The sequence below is a fragment of the Camellia sinensis genome, chromosome 13 (genome assembly GCF_055761805.1).
Source record: "Camellia sinensis isolate YWXY chromosome 13, ASM5576180v1, whole genome shotgun sequence".
In the NCBI taxonomy this organism is placed as follows: Eukaryota; Viridiplantae; Streptophyta; class Magnoliopsida; order Ericales; family Theaceae; genus Camellia; species Camellia sinensis.
The window spans coordinates 128,940,945-128,965,902 of NC_138973.1; the positions used below are offsets into that span (position 1 = coordinate 128,940,945).

The 24,958-nt window shown below is 36.9% G+C and overlaps 1 protein-coding gene across 1 annotated transcript in view; it reads left to right on the forward strand.

The window, feature by feature from the left end:
- The window catches only part of LOC114264508 (Transducin family protein / WD-40 repeat family protein), a 64,084-nt gene extending 39,345 nt beyond the window's left edge, over positions 1-24,739 (forward strand). The window contains exons 12-20 of the mRNA XM_028205144.2: positions 2,673-2,778; positions 7,360-7,552; positions 7,656-7,942; positions 8,151-8,272; positions 11,560-11,704; positions 11,819-11,911; positions 22,816-22,889; positions 23,810-23,863; positions 23,945-24,739. Of these exons, the coding sequence (XP_028060945.2) occupies positions 2,673-2,778; positions 7,360-7,552; positions 7,656-7,942; positions 8,151-8,272; positions 11,560-11,704; positions 11,819-11,911; positions 22,816-22,889; positions 23,810-23,863; positions 23,945-24,233 (1,363 nt within the window). The 3' untranslated portion in view covers positions 24,234-24,739. The remainder of the gene's footprint in view (positions 1-2,672; positions 2,779-7,359; positions 7,553-7,655; positions 7,943-8,150; positions 8,273-11,559; positions 11,705-11,818; positions 11,912-22,815; positions 22,890-23,809; positions 23,864-23,944) is intronic.
- The last annotated feature ends 219 nt before the right edge of the window (positions 24,740-24,958 follow it).

Genomic DNA, 24,958 nt, shown 5'->3' on the forward strand with positions numbered 1-24,958 from the left:
TCAATGGAGCTACGTAACTCAAAAGCTTGTGAGAAGCTCCCCTTCCTAGAGTACGTAGTAGCTCCAGCAACCCAAATATCCTAGGCAGTGTCCATAGACAGGTAGCCCTCTCCAATCTCAGGTACCATAGAATGGATCAACCAACCCATGATTAGGGGGTTGGTGATCTCTTATTGGTCATAACTAGGATCCGTGATATTGGGTGCGTGTAACCTTCCATCAACATACTCCATCTTCCCTTTGCTCTTCAAAAAAATAGTCAGACTGTGACCGGGTTAGATACTTCTGACCATTGAATAGAGAGGTGGTGATCTTAAGGTCAGGGTTAAGGTTATCAGTCATAGTAGTAGGGATAATGGAACTCTCGCTCTTAGGTGGCTGAGAAGTAGTGGACTCACTAAGGGAATCTGCCATAGAGATTCTACTATTTAACTCTCAAACACAATGCCAATCACAAATCTGAAAGATAATAGTAGAAGGAAAGACACCACTACGCCTATGCAAGCATAATTAAGTTTTTTTGTTTGTTTGTTTGTTTGTTTGTTTTTGTTTTGGTGTTTTTAGAAGAGACAACAAATAGAGAAGAAAGAAAGACGAAGGAGAAGAACTCAAACTTATAAGGCACTAGTCAACGAAGGCAACAAAGGCAACGACAGCACTCGTCGACCAGCCAAGGGCTGCCGACAGGCCTAGAGGAAGGCAGAGAAGGCCTCCAGGTTTGCCGACAGACCTAGAATGACAGGCTAGGGCTGCCGACAGGCCTAGAGGAGGACAGAGGAAGCTTCAGCTTGCCTAGGTAAGTGCCGAATGGCCAGGAACTTCATTCAGTTGGCCTGGGTAGGGGTCGACTGTCCCAGGCAAGGGTCTGGGTGGCCTAGGCAGTCCTGCGGTGGAAGAAAGGTGACTGTGCTTAGGTTTCTCCTATTGAGGCTTTGATACCATGTAGGTTTAGAGAAGAGAAAGAGTTAGGGAATAAGTTAGACCTCATCCCCTTTTATATTGATACTAAAGAGTAATTATAGGAGTGCCATGAGGCATAAATTATGGGCCATTACATTACATCAATCAACCAAATAAGAATAAAATATTCCTATTCTAACATTTTTCTCCACCCGCTTTACCAATAATAATGACAGATTTAGTATTGGGTGTTCTTTTCTGATTTACTTCCTAAAATCTTCATAAAAACAAAGCACTAGCAAAAACAAGCTTTTTTGACAATATTCTTTTTCCTGGATCTGACTGTTCAAGCCCTTTGGAAGAAAATTCCGCACTAATATTCTTACATGAATTGCCGACATCAGTGCCCTCAACGAACTGCTCCGCTAAGGCTTTGCTCCCATTCTGTCCATTGCAATTAACCATGCGTTAAAGCCTCTTACACTCCCTATCCTTCTTAGAAGATAATGTTTCTAACTCATGAAAATTAATCTAAAGTGTAACTTACGCTGCTGCCTGTAGGTTGCAAAGTAAGTCTGCGACGTCTATTTATATAGACAATGGTTGAGACTCTGTAGCCTATCAATCATTGTGATGATCTTATTAAATTAATCTCTACTTTAGGAAGGGCCATGAAAATACTTATAATCTGAACCAGTATGATTAAAAAGGTTGTTTCAACTTCACTACATTAAATTTCGATATATAGCTACTGTGGTTTCAGACTAATCAAATTTGATCCCTCTTATTATTATTATTATTATTATTTGTTAAAAGTTAGCCTTTTTTGATGCTCAATTTGAGTTGTATCGTGGGTTTTATGGTTTGAGAGAAATGCAAGAGTTTTTGAAGACAAATAAAATGCTATTGGTGGTCTATAGAATAAGATCTGTTGTTTGACATCTTTTTGGGTGTCGGTTTCAGCACCCTTTAAACTTTGTTTCTTATTAGTTATGATTGGAGGGCTGTGTTTCACATGTAATTTTGTTATTTTCTTTCTTTCGTCTCCTTTATTTTTATTTTTTATTTTATATTTATATTTTTTATTTTTTTGGGAAGGATTTCTTGAGTTTATCTAGTGGATTGATTAGTAGATTCAGCGATGGTGGAATATAATAATAGTAATTATAAGCACCTGGCTGACCTTTGGTTGAACTAAATAGACTGGTTTATCTGAAATTATAGCACTGCATAGTGAGCAATGAAAACTGATTGTAGCCTATTGGAGGGTTGTGTTAACATGTAATTTTGTTGTTTGTTTTCCTTTGTTTTTCTTTGGAGGATTTCTTGAGTTTAGCTGGTGGATGAATCAGTGGATTCAGTGATGGCGGCATATAATTATTGTACCTCTGGTTGAACTAACTAGACTGTAGTTTATCTGAATTGTAATCCTACACAGTGTGAAGCATGCAACAAGATTGTGGTTGACCATAGGAGGGAAAGGGCTTTGTTGAGTTGGCTAACCTTGAGAACATCATGTGCTTGGCTGTCTGAATATCGGAAACTGGTAAAATGAGTGCCAACTGATATGCTTACTCATAGGAGAATGGTTTGGTACTAGCCAGAGTAACACTTCTAGATGCAAGATTCTCCTAGTAATCTTGTAATCTATGATCTAGTAATCAAACTTTCCTGTTTTCTCATGTTATTATAAAATTAAATTATTTGGCTCATTTACCTGTTTTAATAATTGCTATAAATTCTGGTTAAAATTTTCTGTTCTTTTCATGCAGAAATGACAAAAGGGTTGGGTATGAACCCCGGCCTAGATCCATGAAAGAGAGATTCCGACCAATGCCTTTGTGTTCTCCCATATTACTTCCTACATCGCATGCTTTGGTAATGTTTATTTGCCTTTACTTTTTCTCCTTAGCAGCATGCAAAAGTATTTAATTGTTGTTAATACGATGCATTATTTGTTAAGGGGGTCGCCAATATTGAACATGCTCTCTCTCTCTTGATTGCTCATTCTATATGGTCAATTACCAAATTTAGTGGAGGCTGAAAACAAGAAGATAATAAATGCAAAAATCAGTGTTTTATGAAAAATACAAGGAAAATTTGGCCAAAATCCTTCCATTGGACCCTTGTTTGGTGAAAAAGACAGCCCAATTTATTTTTCTTCATAAATCCCCTGAGGAAAAACGCATAATTGAGTAAGGACAAAGTAAAATATCTTTTTTTGTTTTGTTTTATTTTATTTTTTTATTTTTATTTTTTTTCCTTGGACAATATTGCTAGAGTAACTATCAAACAGAGTAACATGTTATTGCAAACAAAGTAACATGATACTGTTATTGTTTACATCAGTTATAATTTTTTTTTATTTTTTAATAAAAAATTTCATAGTCAACATGGATCTTATTTGAAAGATCTTGACGAGAGAATTTTAAAAATGCTAATTTTATTAAAAACCGACATCTATATCGAAAGTTATATTATTTTGAAGTTTAATATTTTGATAATAATGGTATGTGTTGGACTTTTTAAGGAAAACTTTTTGTGCTTGTCCTTAATGCATTAAAGTTTTATTATGAGAGGTCTTTGACCAAATCCCCCAAAATACAACACTAATTGGGAGCTGAATAAGCCGTCCAGCCTGTCTCCACCCCTGTCCTCTTTGAAAATGTTGGAAATGTTTTATTATCCTCCTAGTTTTGAGTCTTTTGATCATGTTTTCTTTCATGTTAAATGTGTGCATGAGGAAAACACAGTTCTTAACATATCGTGCAAGCACAATCTGCGCCTAGCATTGTACTCCCAAAATTCAAAGAGTGACTATGGTGGTGTTTGATAAAACTGAAAATTAAGTATTGACAATTGAATTCTGAATTTTTTAAGTTGAAAAACTGGTTGATAAAAATTTAAGTACTAAACTAAGACAAGTTGTATATATGTATAATATTAAATTTACAATTTATTATTTTTAAATTGTAATTTTCAGTTTTATATGTGATAGTGAGTTGGTGGTAGTGGAGGCAACAATGGTGCCTATAGTGTCATTGACAGTGGTGGTGGGGATAGAGAGAGAGTGGTTGTGGCGATGGTTAAAAAGAAGGCAGCGACATGGTGTAATGATGGTGGTGGTTATGGCAATAATTGTGGAGGTAAAGGGTTTTAGTTGTCACGCCCCAAAATTCGAGACCATAAAAGGGATGTACAAAATACACCTCACACAAGATAGATAACCAAAATATTTTAATATACACATATAAGCAGAGTTATAGCATATATAATTGATTTGTGTTCCACTATAAAATTACAAAACACTGTCAAAAAAAAAAAACTACTAGTCTAAATCTTCAAGTGAATCACGGCTCCAACACTTCATCTTGACTGCCTTCGGGATAACCTTTTCCATCGTAAATTGTTTCCTCACCTGGCATGACATGCTATAAGCGTGGAATGCCCAGTAAAAACACACACACCCCTATATCTTCTATCAACCAATCAACCATACACAAAACAAATCGGGTAACATAACATACAATCTTACAATAAGGTTCTATGAATTAGTAGTTAGACTAGACATTTAGAATCTCCCAAAGAAATCCTCCTACCCAACCACAAGGTTGAACACCGGACTACTCAGAACTCCCAATTTTGCTGCTTTGCAGACCTTACCACCTATGCCCACCTCCTGGTTATTTACTAGTCAGAGACATTGATGGATCTCAAAAGGGACGGTCAAACAAGTGGGCTCGCTTATACTCAAATCGTGCCTAGGGTTCGCTTACACCTTGCACGTACCATACCATAGGGTTCGATTACACCCTGTAACACCGCGTAGAGTCTGAATACATCCGTGTCATCCTAGGGGATCACATAGACCGGTTGCGCAAGACTTAACTCATTTGGTATTAATTTCATCATAATTCTTGTCATTTATATGTATAAATATTCCGAAACACTAGTGTGAATATCACCCATTATCAACCCCTTTTCATTTCCCGTTTATTAGATATTTTGATAAGCGAGTTAGTCACATCCGGTAATTCGGTAATATAAAAGAGCATGAGACAAACATAAGAGAGGAAATATAGTCCATGATAATCATACATAAGTAAGGTAAGGCAAGCAAACAACATTAGGCATGCTTTGAAATACTTGGAGACAATTAACACAAAAGAACACCATTTCTAGCACTGTTTAGTTCTGCAAGGCTAAGAAGAATGCTTTGGTAAAAATACTTCCAGGTCAAATTAGGGGCTGAAATTGCACAGAAACCATAATCAACCTGTCTAGTTTCAGTTCCAATTCTCAAAATTTGCACAGCACCTCCAGAAATTCATCTACAAGCTATATTTGAAAACCTGTCCAGATTTGTCACCCTTTGGGAAAACTAGTTTTCCTCTCAATCTACCCGATGATTTTCACCCAAATAAATTCTGTTGAAAAGAGGACTCAGAATTCTAAATTTTGACAGAAGAACCAACATGAGATGATTTTTCTAAAATTTTATAAAATTGCAAGAAGTGAACTATTTTTTAGAGACTTAGGACCAGATTTTTCAAACAACATATCCAAGCCCAAAAACACACAATGAAGGGCTAATAAAATTATCACAAGCTCTAAACACACCAAAAACCCTATTTGCCATTAATTTGCAACATAAGAGGGCATACTAGGCAATAGGATGAGATGGGTGAAAGAATTGGAAAAGACAAGAGAGATATGTTCTTACCTTGACTCAAGAAAGCACCCTTTTCTTCCTTTTTTTTTTCTTTTTTTTTTCTTCTTCTCTTCTTCCCTCTAATCACACTCTCCTTCTCTCACTCTCTCCTTGGCTATTGAAATGTGTAAGGAATTGAGACAGAGCACTCAATTTATAGGAAATAAGCTTTGGTCCTAGCTTAATGACTAAAAGGAAATAAATATCTAGATATTTTCCACAAAATATTATTTATAATACTTATGTACATATTCAAATAAATAATAAATGATAAATAATAAATAATAAATAATAAATATTCAAATAAATAATAAATGAAAGAACAACTAAAACAAAAATAAAGATAAAATATATGAATTATTTTATAAACTAGGAGGTAAATAAATAAAAATCAAGTTTTAAGATATTTCCAATAATAAAGTGGTATTCTAGGATTTAATTATGATAATATATAGGAACATTATTCTTTATTGGGCCATTTTGCAAACTTTTACGAAACGAGGGGCTAAAATGCTTTTAAACTAAGGCTCAGGGTTTCATGTATAATTATCAAAAATTAGGATCTCTACATTAGTAGTTGTAGTGGTGCTTGTAATGGCAATGGCAACTATTGTGGTGGTAATGAAATGTGAAATGATGGCGGTGTTTATGGTAACAATGACAATGGTGATGAAGGTGGTGGTTGTGGAAGGGTGGTGGTGATGGAAGGAGTGGTGGCGGCAACAGTGGTTGTAAGCTATGAAGCACGGACACGTGACGCGACACAGACACGGACACACGGACACACAATTTTTTCAAAAATAGAGGACACGACATACTAGGGACACATTCAATATATATAATTAAATTTATTTATTATATGTCATAAAATTATTAAAAAAAAATTAAAGGCAGAGAAAATAAATAAATAAATTAATCAACCAAAAAAAGAATATAAATAAATAATAGAGATAGAGAGAAAAGTCAAAAAAAGAAAAGGAAAAAGAACAATATAAAAAAGAATATCACAAAGAGAAAGAGACAGTGAATCAGCATATACAAAGAAAAAAGAAAAGACAACAAAACAGAGAGATTGAGAGAGAGAGAGAGAGAGAGCGACTGAGAGAAGTCGAAGAAGAAGATCGAAAGAAGAAGAAGATCAGAAGAAGATCGAAAGAAGAACATACCTTCGCAAGAGTAGCCTGCAGCCTTCTCTTAGCCTCTTCTCCTCTTTCTGTTCGAAATCAAGGTTAGAGCTTGGTTTGATTTCTTCAATTTTTGTATTTTACAAATTAACCCCCACTTGAAGTTTCATAAATTTTGTTTTTGACCCCACGGTGTCCGAAACATGTCCATAACGTGTCTAGCTGCAAAAAAAATCAAAGAAAAAAAGGGACACCTTTTGCGACATGTCGAACACGTGTCCACCGCGTGTCTGAGTCCGTGTCCGACACTGATACGTAGCCCTCGGAGAGTAGTCTGTGCTTCATAGGTTGTAAGATTGTAATGGTGTATGTTGATGCTTATATACAAGTATTTATAAATTTAGTCATAATTAAGTTTCCCAGCATTTAAAATTTTCTTAATTTTTAACTTACATTTTAAGAGTCACTTAAATTTTTAAGTGATACCATTTGTGGTTATCACACGGGCTTAATTGATTTTTACTTAATATATTCAGTTTTAAGTGCTGAATAAGGTTATTAAACATCACCTATGTATATCCATTGGTAGTTACCCACTGAAGTTTTCTTGTTTATCTGCTACAGGCCTTGCGCATGATCTTGCAACTGGGTGTGAAGCCTGCATGGTTCAATACATGCAGTACCATCATAGATATGAGGCCCGGAACTGCATCATCAACAGGAGATCTTCGTAGTTATATGATCGATTCACCACCTGTAGGTGACTCTGTAGTGCCAGAGTTGCTTCTTAAGGTATTGGAACCTTACAGAAAAGAAGGTGGGTATTTGGTCTTCTACATGGCAGTACTTCCTTTCAAGCATGTCCCTTTAGCATTTGATTAATTGTGTTTTCTAACATTTTCCCCATTCTCACACTCAAGGATGCATACTTGATGACGAGAGGGCAAGATTATATGCTTCTATAGTAAATAAAGGTTGTGCTGCGAGGTTTGCTTTTGCAGCTGCAACCTTTGGTGAATCCATAGAAGCACTATTCTGGTTACAGTTACCTTATGCCCTTGACCATTTGATGAATAAGTTGGTTAAGAAGTCTCCACAAAAAGCCCCAGTTCCAGAATCAATTCCCGAGCTCGATGACACAGCCATGCTGAGTAGGATAACATCGAAGGGTAAACAAACACCCGAAACAGGGAAAACAGATGTATTGGTAAGTAATAGTTTGCCAAATGTGTATAGTTTATTCTTATTTTCTAGTTTCTAAGGCATATAATTGGGAACATCTTGGATTAGCTTCTACCTTCTATGTTCTGAAGCATGAGGATGTCTTCTATGTGTCAACACTCTTCTAAGAAATATTTATTATGCTTGGGCTATGTCTTAATTCTCTATTCTGAACTGGGATGTCTGGTTAGCAGAGTAATGGTCTACTTAAGTTGATGGCTTTTGAGCAAGGAGAGTTGTGGGGAAGTGCAAATGAGCGTATTACTTGGCATGAGAAGTTGGACAATGAAGAAGCTATTCAGAACCGTGTACATGAGTCAGTATTCTTTTTCATTTTATATCTCAACTCTGAACATGTTAGCCAGTAGATGGAGGTCTGATAGCTATTCAGCATGTGTAAAATGTTTTTGACTTTATCTAAGCAGTATTCTGAATAACTAGATCATTTGGTTGCATAAAAATCATGACTTGTAGCTTTCTTTTATGAGCCATTTCGTGATGTTATGATACGGTGTTGAACATTTGAACAGTGAGTTAAATACTAGAATTTTCTTTCCGAAGCATCTAAAAAAAAAAAAAAAAAAGAAATACTTAGAATTCATTACATCTCAAATGAAAATTTTGTGGTTAAGATTTTATGAAAAAATAGGTCATGTCTGGTTAAACTTCTGCAATATGATTGATTTTTAGGAATTGTGTAACACTTAACTAAGATTAGTGAGACACGAAAACAGAGAAGAACAATAAACAATAATTGTAAATCACACACACGAGAATACAAAATTTATGTGGGTCACTCCAAAACTAGGACTATGTCCACAGTCACTGCTGTTTCACTATGATCTGAAGGAGTTACATATATGTAGAATTAGGACTACATGCCATGAGTGCATTACCAAAATACCGTTGCTCCAAAATTCAGGTTGAGTGTTTAGTGTTTAGTACTTGTTAGGATTGACACTACCCAACATGATCTATTATTAAAAAAACAAATTTGAAGAGAAACAGTTGATGTCCTTATAATGGTTACTTGTTTCTTTCTTGTTGTGGGTTGCTTGGTGAGTAGATTGGGTGCAGACCTAAATATAAGCTTTTCTTTTCCCCTTAAAATTGGCTTCATGACAATGTGAGCTTTGACCATCTCGCCAACAGTTTACTCCCTAAACCAAACCAAAACAAACTAAACTATTGTGTTCCACTCAAGTGGGGTCAACTACATGAATTATTTTTCATTGTTCTGCTTTGTGAACATGCTTCATCGAATTAAACAAATTCATATATTTTTTAACTATTGCATCCCATGTCAATTTAGGTCTTCTCTTCATAATATTTTCATTTATGGTGATCATGTCACTCTTCCTAACGTTGCATCTATAGGTCTTCATTGTATATAATCAAAACATTCTTAGCTTGTTCTCTCTCAGCTTTAATTGGTGGTACTCCTACCATTTTACTAATATTTTAATTTCTAATTCTATCTTTCCTACTCTTATCACACATCCAACAATTTGCGCCCTAATTAAAAAAGAAAAAGAAAAATAAATGAAAATATGATAAAGGTAAGGCTGGATTGAAGTAGAGTAGTAGTAATCTCAGGGATTGAATATGGAAAATTTCTCCTCGGTTATTGTCAATTTTGTTGTAGAAAATAATCAAGGGACATGAATGGGAGCTCAATTTGTAGTAATATTCATGGCTATTGGAAACAAACTAGATCGTAGCTGATACTAGCAGTGCTTGGAATGTCATAAGGTTAAATCTAAGATCCGCTTAGGGTGCATTACAATTAGGTTTCATTTCGTTGTTGATGCCATGCTAAGAAGCACGAACACTTCTACGAAGCAAGTGTGTTGTGTCTGACACCGACAATCTTCAGACACTCGTAAAAGTGTATCCGACACTTTCGAGTCTTAATTAAAAAATCAAATTTATAATATCAAATACTTTCATGGACACTTTGGTGACACTTCTTTAACCTCCCCAAACACGTCTTATGTGATGAATTCCTTAATAACTCTATTTGGTTTTGAGTTTTTCAACAAATAGTAAGGTTTTGAATTTTTTATTGTGTTTTTTTTGTTTTCAATGAATTTTTTTTTTTTCAAATTTTATTCAATTGTTTTTAGATGTAGCTAATCTAAATGTACTTAAAAAGTAAAATATTTGTGAAGAATTTTAAAAATAACTCAGTAAGTACAAAAAAAAATACAAAAACATACTGAATATATTTTTTGTATTTATTGAAAGTTTTAAAGATTTTTTCACAAATTTTATATTTTTAAGTGTATCTAGATTAAGTGGATCTAAAAAGTAAATTTTTTTGATTAAAATATTTAAAAAGCTACTAAAAACTAAAAAATATGTATTGAAAACTTGCAAACTATTTTTGAAAATTGCAATGTATTTTTCAGAACACAACTTATGCACTCTAAATATGTTTTCAAACATTTAGAAGATGAATGCATGATATCGTATTACAAATGTTATATGATCGTTTTGCATTCTTTATAATAATTATTACATGAATGATATCTTAATATTTAAGTTATGAAATATATAGTTTTTTAAATTTAATTAGTGTTATCTTATATATTTTTCATTATCTTTCAATAAAATATTCACATATATGATGTATAATAAATTTGTGAATATATGAAATGTTAACGTATCTCAAGGGTGCCGTGTCTTGCATTTTTTAAAACGTGCCAGTGTGTTCAATGTCGTGTCTATGTGCGTGTTATACTTCTTAGATGCCATCAACATGACCGGTGACAATGAACAAATGGGGAGTTTCAATGCTGGAGATAAATATCTGACTCCAACTTCAACGATCAGGCAATTACCCATTAGTGCTGTAGTACAACAGTTAAAAAAGTGCCAAGAAATCCAGGAAATACATTTATTAAAGAGGGTAATGCAAGAACATCCTAGGTGTGGAGCATCACCCCGCGTTGAAGTGGGTCTTACCCTGATTGATTGGAACCTAAAGGGTTGATTCCTCGTATATCAAATTGTATCAAAGCAGAGATCTCCGGTTTGTAACTTTTCCATTGTGGCTGTGTGATGTGGAGCATCCTAGTCCCGCCCCAAAGTGTGTCTCACTCCAATTGACTGAAACCTTGGGGCTATGCAATAAAGGAATTGATTGGTCTAATCCCACTAGATGTGGCCTTCGGGATTGGTGACGCATTAATACATCTAAAGATAAGCACCCATGAGAAAGAAGGGAGAATGAAATGGGAAGAAAAAGGAAAATTAGGTTCCCAAAATCTCCCCCCCCCCCCCCCCCCCCCCCAGAACTTCCCCCAAACTTCCCACTTGTTCTTGTATACATACAAGTTGATGATAATCAAGGTTTATTTATTTATTTATTTGAAGCTCACACAAGGTAGGATGTTAGCAAGTGGTAGTTAGATTACTATTTACTACAAAGGTTGATGCCTCTATAGACTCGAACCAGATACGTCACGCAGGCACCTATGTGCCCTCTCAAGATCACTTGGGCAACAACCCGTGTCAGTCATTTCAAAATGCCATTTTTATATAATACGGAATTAAGCATTGTTTGTGCCTTGTTATATGCTTCATCTCCTTGATGATCAGGCTTGTGTCAGTCGGGAACCTAGAAGCTGCTGTTAGTTTACTGCTTTCCACACATCCAGAGAGCACTTACTTCTATGCAAATGCTTTGCGTGCGGTGGCTCTTTCATCTGCTGTGTCAAGGTCTCTGCTTGAACTGGCAGTTAAGGTAAATGTTCATTTGATGTTTGTTTCAACTGTAAATAAATTGTACTAAAAAAATTATAAAACATAATTCATGGTTAAGAGTTTTTTCTTATGGCTACTACTTATGATCGTTTAGGTTGTTGCAGCCAATATGGTTAGAACAGACAGGTCATTGTCAGGCACACATCTTCTCTGTGCTGTTGGGAGGTATCAAGAAGCTTGTTCTCAGGTTACGCCCTATTTCTTGAAAGCAGATTTTCTGTTTCTTGCCTTTCTATGATCAACTTCAGATGTTAGTAAGTTTTACTTGTTAAGATACTTATTGTTAATGGTACATCAACCATTTTGTTTGGCTCTCTTGTAAAATGGACAAATCTTTTTGTTGCCTTGGAGGTTGCCTTTTGCACCTTGATTGTGGCTTGTGCGTTGAACATGTGTACATTGTATAGGTCAATAGGTTTACTTAACAACATAAACTTTGCAGAACATTTTAGAGCATGCTAAGGACTTCTTCCGTGGTTTGTTGTGTTATTCATCATTTGGAGCATTGGTGACATGTGTAGTGACACCATTGGCTGCCGTGCTGCCGTCTTTGGCAGCTACCCCAGCCGCCCCGCCACTTCCAAGCCCCTCCCTAGCTCCCGTCAGCTCCCACCCCCTCCTCACCTCCAACACTACAACCCATCTCCTTGTCACCCTCCACAGCTGCCATCTCCTAGTGCCATGACCACGACCCAGCCCCACTTCTTCTCTTTCCTTAAACCTTAGATTTATTTTCTCTTCCTCTCGCAAGGATTTAGGTGGGGGAGGTGGTTTGTGGCGGGAGAAGCATATTGGGGAGGCAGTTTGCGATGGGGGAGGGGATTTGCAATGGGGAGAGGGTTTGCAATGGGGAGGGGGCTGGAGGCAAGGTTGTTATAATTAGGATCCTAGGTGGAATCGTTGGGAGGGACTCGTGGATCGGGTTATATCAAGGATCATAATATTCTACTTTCAATGCAAAATAAAATGAAAAATTATCTATAATGATAATGCATGTTGTTAAAATTGATGTATTATTGATTGATATATTGATATAGTGATATCTATTACAATGATTCATGATTCCTATATATAGAAGAGAAAAAACATATTCACCTACCACACTCAACTCTCACCTAACACACTCACATCTACCTACCACACTCAACTCTCACCTAACACACTCAACTCTACCAACCACACTTACAGCCCTCCTCAAATTCAAGGGGGATAGGAACTAACCAACTTGAGTTTGGAGAGAGTAACAAAACAAGAAAATACATAAAAATAAAATAGGATAAGAGACACTGTATGGTCGTGTCAGACCGGTGGTGAAGACTGTATGGTTATGGCAGACCGATGTAGAAGACAGTTTATGGGGTCATGTCGGACCGTTGTAGCAGACAATGTTGTGACAGTTTACGGAGTCTTGCTGGACCCTTGTAGAAACTAACTGGAATCAATGTCGGGACAGTTTACAGAGTCTTGTCGGACCCATGAAGGATCTAACCGGAATCAATGTCGGGACAGTTTACTGAGTCTTGTCGGACCCATGAAGGAGCTAACCGGAATCAATGTCGGGACAGTTTACAGAGTCTTGTCGGACCCATGAAGGAGCTAACCGGAATCAATGTCGGGACAGTTTACAGAGTCTTGTCGGACCCATGAAGGAGCTAACCGGAATCAATGTCGGGACAGTTTACAGAGTCTTGTCGGACCCCTAAAAAGTCGCACCCTCAAAAGGTGTACCCAATCTGTCAAAAGGCGTGCCCAATCCATAAAAAGGCGTGCCAAATATGATGGCGAGGCACGTGAGTGCCTTGGCTGGCGCGCCCGTTTGTCGTCTGGCGTCAAGTGGCGCGCGATACGCGTGGCTGCCTCTTCGTCAGGGTCTTTATAAACTGAGGCGGAGGCTGTGCTTGAGGCAGAAGCGAAGACAAAAAAACCTGGGAAAAAACTTCTGAAAAACTCTTCATTTTCTGAGAGAGATATTCGTTTTCTGAGAGATTGCCTCTGAGAGCTGCAAATCTTGAAACACTCTGTAACCAACCCTGCCGAACATTATCAGTCTGAAATTGCTATTTCGCTGAAACACTCAGCAACCCAAAAAATATGGCCTCTTCTTCCCGTTCAGCTACCCAGAATATGGCCTCTTCATCCCGTGGTCTACTCACTCTCTTTCCCGACCTCAACGAGTCAACAAGAGAGATAACTGGTGCGGTGGCCCGCGAACCTCAACAAAACACCTCTGGTTTTGCTCCGTTGAACTTTCCGATGCGGTCGGTGGAGCAAAAAATGGCGGTGCAAACTGATATTGAGGCCAATCAGTATACTTTGAAGTCATGTGTGGAAACCATGACTGCGGTCACAAACTTGTCGCACCGGCTGCAGAGCAGGACAAATGAGGTGTAGCAGTTAAATGCCCAACTGGCTCTGCTCCAGCGCATGTATAAGGAGGCGCGAGCAAAGATAAGTGTGCTAAAGGCGAAAACAAGGAGCTGAAGCGGAAGGCCACCGTGATGTTCCGATTTAGAGATCCGGCATATGCTGCAGTGGAGGAGCAGCGGGGAGTGAACGTGCTCGGTGGCATGGGAAACACAGAGGCAACACCGTCAAGGGCCGCGCAGGACGGAGGCAAGAAGAAGAGACCGGCGGCAGAGTAAACCTTTGTTGTTGTGATGGTGGTCATTGCTGTGTGTTTTGTTTTGTTTTGTTGGTTTTTTTTTTTTTTTTTTTTTTTTTTGTGTATAAGTGTGATCGGGGTTGATCCCAGAGATGAATAAAAATGGGTGTTGTGCAAATTTGTAAATTGTTTGATTTTTTTTTTTTTTTTTTTTTTTTAATGGATAAAAGATAAAAGAAAATAAAGAAAGCGAAGATGTCAAGGAGTCGGTGAGTGGGGTGCAAAAGGAAAGATGGGTTTGAAAAATAAAAAAAAAGGTGGCATGGTGGGTATGGAAAAGAAGTTGTGTTGGTGGGATTAAAGTGCATTGGTTAGTGGGAAAAAGAAGATGATGGGTGTGCAAAACAGTGTGTGGTTCGTGTCCTTGTCAAAAGGAGGAGTAAAATAAAAAAATATATGAGTGGGGACAAGAGTGCGTGGAAAGAAGGAAAAAGAAAAAGTATGGGTTTATGTGTTTATGCCAATCAGTGTTGTCTGTTTCAGATGATGAAGTTGCATCTTGCAGGCATTGCAACTGACCCACAAGACGTCACTTCCAGTATCAATTTATTCGATCGTGTCTTAACCTGTCACGAGCTATGAGTCGATTCAATTCAACACCGTGACTCGTCGGAAAAGCTCTTTCAAGAGTCAGAGTCTCCGGAAAATGGGTTTCCGGAGCCAGATCGGAGATTCGGGATGATGGGTTGAGTTCGGGTTCTCGCCGGAGAAATGGGACTTTCTGAGCGTCGGACGGGAGCTTGAGAGGCCGCTTCAGACCTAGAAATTTATGCCGGAACTCTGCCGGAGTAAGATCGGAGAACTTTGTGACGCCGTGCACGGCGGAGGGGTCGAGAATCTGGTGGCGCTTGGCTCGACGGAGGTTAGACTTGAAGACCCCAAGTCTGTAATCGTGCTCCTCCTGCGTAGCATAGGACTTGCCGTACTTGGTCTTGAAGAGAGAGAAGTGGTGGTCGGCGTTGAGGAGATGATCGTCGCCGTCCGATACGACTTGACGGATCAGGAGATCGTCGGAGGATGCGGACTCATCGGAGTCAACGGTGGAGGCTGCCTCAGCTAAAGAGATGGGTCAGAAGAAGAAGACTGCTTCGTTGTTCATCAGGCTTGTTTCAGCTGCTGGGACTGGATTCTTTTATGTGAAGAGGAAGAACCCCAAGAGGATCCAGACGAAGCTTGAGTTCCGAAAGTATGACCCACGTGTGAATCGTCATGTTCTGTTTACTGAGGCAAAGATGAAGTGAATGAGAAGCCGTCCTCGGATAATGCCAATTTGTGCTTATCCCTTATCTTGGATCAATACCATGTTGCTGCTATTCCTTCTAAACAGAGTATTTGTACTAACTTGAGCTAGATACAAAAATTATCTGCAGTGCTGCTTTGTTTTCAGTGTGGTAATTGCGGCACTGATGTTTGTGGTGGTAAATTCACAGACATGAAAGCTGCGGGCTACTCACTGGTAAATGTGGCAGCGGTATGTGTAGAGGTCCGGCGGGCGGCTAAGGCGAGACTGCCGCCCGCCGGTGAAGCCGAATGACTAGGTTGTTAACCTTGCTCTGATACCATGTTAAAATTGATGTATTATTGATTGATATATTGATATATTGATATCTATTACAATGATTCATGATTCCTATATATAGAAGAGAAAAAACATATTCACCTACCACACTCAACTCTCACCTAACACACTCACATCTACCTACCACACTCAACTCTCACCTAACACACTCAACTCTACCAACCACACTTACACATGTTATATAATTTTGAAATCATTAAAGAAAAGTGACAAATTTAATATAATACATCTTTTATGTTAACATAAATTAGAAGAGACATTTGAAAAAGAAGTTTGTAGTGAATTTTATATATAGATATACACTTATACATACATATATATAGAAATAAATAATAAGAGAATAATTGGTAGGATCAGGATCATAGTATAATCGGGATCATAGTGTGATTCTACATGATATTGACTAGGATCGTAGTCATTTTAAGATCCTAGTGTGATTTCGATTGTTTGTTCCAACTGAGCTAGAGGATGGGTTAGTTGAAGAAGTTGGAGGTGGTGGGTGGAGGTGGAGATAGAGATAAGGTTTGGTGATAGGTGGGAGTAACATTGGACTTAATTGAACAATCAGTGTGTTTGGTTCCAGTTTTCTGAGCTCATTTTTTAGGAAATTTTAGACTTTTTGTTTGGTCAAGTCCAAAAAAAAATGTTTTCAAAATCCAATTTTTCAGATACACTTGAATTTTTTCTTTTCTTTCTGTCTCCGTCAGGTGATTTGATGTTTCTCTGTTTTTTTTTTTTTTTTTTTAAGCAGTTTGTAAATAGAGTGCGACCCACAAGAAACCACAGTTTGACTCCTGCTTATCCTCTATCTTCTTTTTTTTTTTTAAAATATTTTTTTATGTGATTTGTTCTCTTTCTTCTTTTCTTTTATTTATTTATTTATTTATTATTTTCTTTTCTTTTTTTTTTATAATTGCTGAATGGTTCTTTATGTTGACTGAAATTGAATGTGCAGATATTTTGAAATTTATGCTGAATATCTAATGTGGAGGGATTTTGAATTTAACTTGCAAAATTCAAAAAATGGAACCAAACAATGGTCAGTTCTTCAAAAACACTTTTCAACACAAAATTCTGAAAACTAACTCAGAAAACCGGAACCAAACACAGTGAAGATTCAAATTTGTAAATATTCAAAGAGATTGGGTGCCAACCAAAAATTTGGGATTTAGAGGATTCAAATTTGTAAATATTCAAAGAGATTGGGTGCCAACCAAAAATTTGGGATTTAGAGGCACCCTATAGTTGCTCTCCTCTCTAACATTTAAGCTTTTAGTTGAGATAGTAATTAAGAATTTAACATGATATTAGAGTAAATGATATATCTTGTGTTCAAATCTCTTCACCTATGTGTGGGTGTTATTAAGTAACAATCAGGAGAATTCACCCAAAAGGACTGGCCAATGAGATGTGATTTGGGTTCATTGTTCCTACTTGTATTCCCAATATCACTCACGCAAACATCTACTGCTAGACGGGGTTGTTACAAGTACCCTCACCCAAAAAGGCTAGCCAAGGAGATGTCATTTGGGTTCATTATTCCTACTTATATTCCCAATATCACTTGGGTAAACTTCTAATGTCTGACAGAAATGCTACGAACTCCCCACCTTTATCGAGCCCACACGGTTGTGTATATGGATTGGCTTTGGTGCCGTAGGTAGCAATCACAGTAACTCACCCAAAAGGGCTAACAAAGGTACCAGGGATGTCAATTCTTCCTATTGACTTCTTGGGGCAGCAATAGCATCAACATGATGCACACACTGAACATAAATTTGTTTTTAATGCCAGTAGAAATGGAAAATAACAAGAAATTATTTATAACCAATGCCATCCTTTTGGATTTTTAGATGTTGACGTTGCTACTTTGCTATTAAATCAATGACACTTCGTTTCGATTGTGGGGGATGTGAACTCCCAACCATTTATGCGTTTGAGAGAGACCAGTTCTTATTTTGTGCAGAGCCAATTTATGAGAAAAGAAAAAATCCACCAACCATCACCACCTAGCCACCATCCCTTCTCTCCACTTCCATCTGTCACTCTCCATCAACATACAAATCCAAATATATCTACATTAAAGAACATATATATATATAGGGTTTATTATATCAAGACTCCCTCAACTATTAGCGAATATCACTTTACCCCCCCCCCCCCTTCTATGAACCCGTACATTTTGACCCTTTCAACTATAAACATTTATCACTTTCACCCCTTCGAAACCACCTATAAAAAGGTGTATTTTTACAATTTTCATAGTTGAAAGGGTCAATGTGTATGGATTCATAGATGAGGAGATAAAGTGATATTCGTTAATAATTAAGGGGATCTTAATGTAATTAACTCTATATATATAAACAACAAACAACAAATAAAAATAAATAAATTTTATATATAATCATTATAAATAAATAAATAATATACAAGATTTTTGTGTTTAAAAGATATTTGGGTATGATTTTCAATCATTTTGGTGTAGTCTTGTGTTATTTGAAAAAAGTGGGTTTCAAACTCCTTTCGCCTCTGGTTCACCAAACAAATTGAGATTGTCTGGCTTTCAGTAGCCAAACAATTTAAGTTTGTTCGAACTTCTATAGCTGAACAATTTTAAGGTTGTTTGGCTGTATCTTGCTTAACAAAAAAAGCTTGTTCGGCCTTGGTTTGCCGAACAAAACACGAACGCTGAAAAGAAATAAGGTCTGCAGGAGACTGCAGAGGTGGTAGTTGTAGTGGCAGGGTACGCTACGGGGTGATGATTGCGGCGGTGGGGGGTTGCAAGATAGTGGCCATGGCAGTGGGGTTGCAAGGTGATGGAGGAGTTAGGGTTTGAAAGATTTTGGGTGAAAGGAGAAGAGAGGACGTTAGGGATGGAGGTATAGGTGGAATCAAGCAGTGTGTAAAGAGATGAAAAAAGATTTTTGAAATTTTGAGGGTGTAATTAGAAAAATAGTAATGAGGTAGAAATGTCGTGTAAATAGAATTACCAGTTTTATAACCAACGGGCTTGTTTCTCACCAAATCTCACCACTTTTGGTGAGAAATGAAATAGGCAAAATAGGAGAGTGCTCTTTCTCATCAATTCTCACCATTTCTTTCCTAATTTATAAACCAAACATGAGAGTTTGCTTTCTTATCATTTCTCACAAAATCACCCCACCCAAACAAAGTGTGAGTGTTTACAATCAATTATAGAAAAATATCTTGTTAAGATATATCTTGATAGTTGATAATTATGATACACACACACACACATATATATATATATATATTTAATTATTTTTTTTAACAGCAACAACGAAATTTATTAAGCAAAAGCAAGAGAAAAGATATCGGACAAGGAGTCCTCATACAGTGAAAGGGGTCTAAACAAAAAGCAAACATCAAAAACTAAAATTACAAGAAAAAACCTATCACTGAGGTTTGGAACTTGCAGCCCAATCCCTAGAAATTAAGAAAAGTGGAACTCCTTGAAAAGAGGGGACACAAAAGCCCAAAACGAAGCCAAAAAACCAGCCCCATCCTATAAAGAATCTGTAGCTGATTCCTTTCCGTCAAAGATCCTTGAATTTTTCTCTAGCCAAATAGTCCAGAAGATAGCAAAAACAATACAAGACCACAATGTTTTGGCTCTCTTATTGTCGCCAAACCCTTTAAACTTCACAAGAAGCGTATGTGTGCAGTCCCTTGGAGCAATCCATTGATCATCACACAAGCTGAAAAGACGCTGCAATAATTCAAGAACCACAGGACAGTGCAGAAATAGATGATACCAAGCTAATGGGCCTAAAATCCAGTCTTAACCAACTTCTCTTTCTTAGGAATGAGGCATATGAAAGATGCATTGGTGCATAAGTTAATCTCCCCACTTCGAAATATTCACCAAACACTTTCATTAAATTCCTTTTCACAATGTCCCAACAGTCTTGAAACATTGCCATTGAAAAACCATCCGGGCCTGGAGCCTTATCTCTTTCACATTCAAACATAACCTGATGCACCTTACACTCATCAAAAGATCTCTTGAGCCATCTAACTTTAAAGACATCCACAAGAGCCCATCAGCCTTCAATCCCCGGTCGATCTACTCCCCCGTCAGAATAGAGGTTCAAATAAAAGTCGAATATTTCATTAACAGTCTGCTCTTCCTTATTCACCACCAACCCTTGCCCAACCTCCAAACTCTTGATATAGTTCTTTTTCCTCTTCCCTGTTGCAACTCTATGAAAAAATCGGGAATTAGTATCGCCCTTTTTTGCCCATTTCAACTTTGGCCTTTGTCCTCCAAAAATATGTTCCTTAAAAATTAGTTCTTTCAACTTCATTCTAAGCATGGATCTTTCATCCCTCAAAACCCTAGATAAGCCCTCCCAGTGTTTTTAAAGGCTCAAGGCGCACCGAGGTGCCGAAGGTCTCTTCGGGCCTAGGCGTAAGGCGCAAGGCGAGGCACAGGCTTTATTGAAGTAAGGCACACAGTCTTAGTAAAAAATAGATAAATTAATATAGACTAATGATTCATAGCATGTTTGTACTAAGACAATTTAAAAATAAATAAATAAATAATTGAGGTAAATTGTAGAATAATTCTCAAAGCCATAAAAATGCATATTACATAGCATTTCAATTTTCAAAAGTCAAATAATCCACATTTAACACACACACACACACACACAAAAAAAAAAAAAAAAAAAAAAAAAATTCTACAACGAATACTAATAAGTGTTTTTAAACGCGAAAACGCAAGGCGAGGTGTTGAGGCGTAACCCTTTTGAGTTTTGAATATTTTTATTTTTATAAAATACAAAATTAATTAAATATAGCATAAAAAGAGTACAAGAAAATAAGAAGAATAGAATATTAACAATAATAATAAAAAATTATAGTCCATCAAAATAATAATAATAATAATAATAATAATAATAATAAAAATTAAAGAAGAAGAAACTAAGTTATAATATTAATAATAATATATTAATATTACCTTTGAAAGTCCAGAATCTATATAGATAAGTACAAACACAGAGATATCTGTTTGTATATAGAAACAGATATATATATATATATATATATGCATTACAGTCAGAGTGGACTGATACAAAAATAGAGAAAGAACCAACGAGAGAGACGATGCGGAAAACAGAACGAGAGAGAGAGAGGAGCCTAGTCGAAGGAGGTTCGAACAGCGAAGAAGAAGAAGAGTACCTGGTTCGAGACAGGAGCCCAGTCGAAGGAGTCCAGAAGAAGATTACAGTCAAAGTCGACACAGATTAGGGATTTGATTCGAGTCGTATTCTAATTTGGGTTGTATATGAGTTGCAATCGTATGTATAGGAGCCTTTTGGAACACAATTTTGAGCCGTTAGATCTGAATAAGGAAGAAAAATAAAAGCCCGCCTAGGCGCGAGCCTTGCGCCTTGCTACGTCTCTTCCAGTCGCGTTCAAGGCGCGCGACTGTTCTACTGCGCCTAACCTTGGCCTCCTTAAGTCGCGCCGGCTGCGCCTCGCTACGCTTGGCGCCTAGGCAACACTGAGCCCTCCCCAACCTCCTTTGCATCAAATTCCTCAATACCCCTAACTAACTAGCTCCACCTTTAAGTCATTCAAATCACCAAAAACTTCATGCTTCCATACCTTCAAATTCTCTTTGACCCCTCTCAGCTGTCGCATAAACTTGAAACCCTCCCACCCATGGACTCTACTACTCTCCCAACAGTCCTTAAAATAAGCCCTAAAAGAATGATACTCCAACCACGCATTCTTGAACCTAAAGGGGGATGGACCCCATTTAAAGGGACAACACTCAAAAATCGTTGGGCAATGATCCGAAACAACCCTTGGCAATGCCTCTTGCCAAATGTCGGGAAACAACTCTTCCCACCCTAGGGTGTGGAGAAATATATCCAATCTACAGTAATAAGTAACACTTAAGTCCAAATGGGTCCTTGACAGGATCATGGTAATGTTGCTACATGGTGATGCAGAAACATATATTTATGCAGCAGAATGAGAGCATTATGCAATGTGGTAGATGCAGTTTGGAGAAGCTTCCTTTGACTGGAATGCACTTTAGATTGAGTCATAGGGTATTTAACAGAGTATGTGGCTGTGTTTGGTGTGAGTTTCAAATCAAGTTTCCACCCTTATATTTGAATGCTATGTTTGGTTTGAGTTTTCAAATTTTGATTCCAAATCAATTTCAAAACACATTTTGAAAACATGTTTGGTAAATCAGACAATTTTTGAATTTTTGGTCTACCCAGTCGTCCGCCCGGACATCAGTACAATACATATATATATTTTTGCAATTGCCAATCGCCACTTGTTATTTGGGGAAAAAAAAAATTATATTTGTTTTCGATATTTTTTAAATATACAAATTATTTTTTTAGACCAAAATGACATTATTTTTTTGAATTGAATTTTATAGAGTTAGATTATGAGTTTTGAATAGAATTTTCAATAGAGTTTTGTGTTGTGTGTTTGGTTATGAGTTATAAGTTTTTGAATTAAGTTTTGAAAACTCTTTTCAAAACTCATAATAAAAAAACTTCTCATTTCATGTCACATCAAAAATTCAAAACATTTTTCAAAACTCATAACCAAACAAATTTTGTCTTTACAAATCATAATTCTAAAACTCACAAACTCAAAATACAACTATATTCTCAAATCATAATTTTAAAATTCTACCAAACACTACCTATGATTTTTCATGAGGAACGGTAAGAAATTGTATGTTAAACATGAAACTAACTTGTCCAAAAGTTAAATGTGAAAATCTGGTGAACAGACCAGTATATTGATTTCTTGCTGGGTATAACTTCTATCTGACTTGACCCCTTTTCAGCTGCAAGATGCTGGATGCTGGACAGATGCTGCAACATTAGCTGCAACACATTTGAAGGGATCTGATTATGCAAGGTTTATTGCTTTTTCCAACAATAGAATCTCTTCATGAACTTCCATCTGTATCTTGTACATTTACTAAATGGTTTTGTTTCTTTAGCTTTTAATATGATATTGTCATTCATCTCTGACTAAATAATATATATTCTACTTATTGAGGCTTGCCAGTGTCAATTTTGATCATGTGTCTGCTTATAGTGTCACACTCTTCTAAGTTTGTTTTGTTGTTCATTCCCTATGATTTACACACATGCATACATCATCCTACTTACTGTCAGCAGTTTAATTGTGACTGTTTATTCCCTCCACAACACCTAAGTGTCAGAAATTTCTTAAATAATTGTGCAACTTGGATTGACATGATTATGAGGTTGAACGAGGAATGTTATCATTGTTAACTTCTTATGTATTTTTAAATATTACATTGTGAAAAATTGTTTTAAAAAAAAAAGTTAATTGTGAAAATATCCATCGTTCAGATTGGATTGATTGTTAACAGCCTTGTGCAAGGCACATAGGAAGAAGTCTTCCAGTTTGATTATGTAAAGTCAGGACAGCACCCAACATACTTGTCAGAAAAAAGAAACTATGGACATCTTTCCAGTTGGAGAAGAATACGATGATTTAATCTTTTCAAAATTAAGAAATTGCTTCCACTAAATTATGAGCACAAGTGATTTATCATGGTATTGGTCATTTAAGTACAACACTGGTTCTGCCTAGAGGATAGCTGGAGTACTTGATATATACTTATTTTGCTTGTGCCGTTGTTCTACTAACAAGTATTGACATTCTCTAAGTTTTCAAAATTTGATATAGTAAGGCATGGATTGACGTGTTTTAATTTCATTAGAAAAATGGTTTTGCAGATATGGCATTCCCAATGTTAGTCACCTTGTTTAATGAGCCCGATTTCTGATTCTTTGATCTTGCAGGGTGTTACAGAGGTGGGGTGATCATGTTCTTCACATGGAAAATAATATCTGGAGGTTTAACTTCTTTCCTTTCATCTCCATCCCAAGATATCTTTGATATCCTATGTTCTGAAACTTAACTATGGTCCAATGTAGGGCTCTCATTTTGTACGTTGCAGCTGGTGCATTGCAAGAGGCACTGGCTGCACTTCGTGAGGCACAGCAACCAGACACGGCTGCCATGTTCATACTTGCTTGTCGTGAAATCCTTGCTGATATAATCTCCAGGTTAGGTTTGGATGAAGAATCAATCAAGGATAAACGATTACTCTTGCCCAGGTTAAACCCCGAAAACGAAGATGTTATTGCTGTTGGTGAATATTTCGGGCAGTACCAAAAAAAACTAGTGCATCTGTGCATGGACTCACAGCCATTTTCTGACTAAGTGACTTGGCCAATTTAAATGCCAATTAGTCCGTGTAATATTTCTATGAATTCACTATTGGGGCAACAATTCATTGCCGGTTGAAGAAGTCACTTTTTCGAGTTCCAATAGTAGTGCTGTTTTAGGGCCAAAAGTTGTATTTTGGGGATATTTCCGATTGGATGAGATTAGAAAAAACTGGAGAGCTTTTATCTCAGTTTCAAAAAACTTCTTCTTGGATGATAGGTGAGTCAGTTATATCTGGAAAATTTGAACGCTGTTAACTTGGCAAAGTAGCTTATTGTAGAGTTGTAGAAGTTGTTACTGAGAGTGATGATAGTGCAAGCTCATGTAGATGGCATTTCATTGTAATTTCTAGGCTTCACATTGAATTAAATTATTCTTTTTTTGTAGACATGTTGTGGAATATGTCAAAGGAACCATTGTATACTGACAAGATTGGACAAATTCATATATCTTTGTAAACTCAATTGTCTTTTGTAAATTCAATGATTTTTGAGTCATTAGTCCATGGATCTTGTACTGCTGCTCTCATTTTCCTTTTTTCCCCCCTCTTTCTGGCTTAATCAATTTGTATTGCTCTATCTGATTATTGTTGGCTACCTTTTATATGTTTGGGTTTTGAATTTGTGGAAGGAAAAGAAAAGGTAAGGGAATTTTCCCCTTTTTTTCTGGTGAAAATAAGAAGAAAACTATATATTGGTTTGAAAAAAAAAAAAAATCCA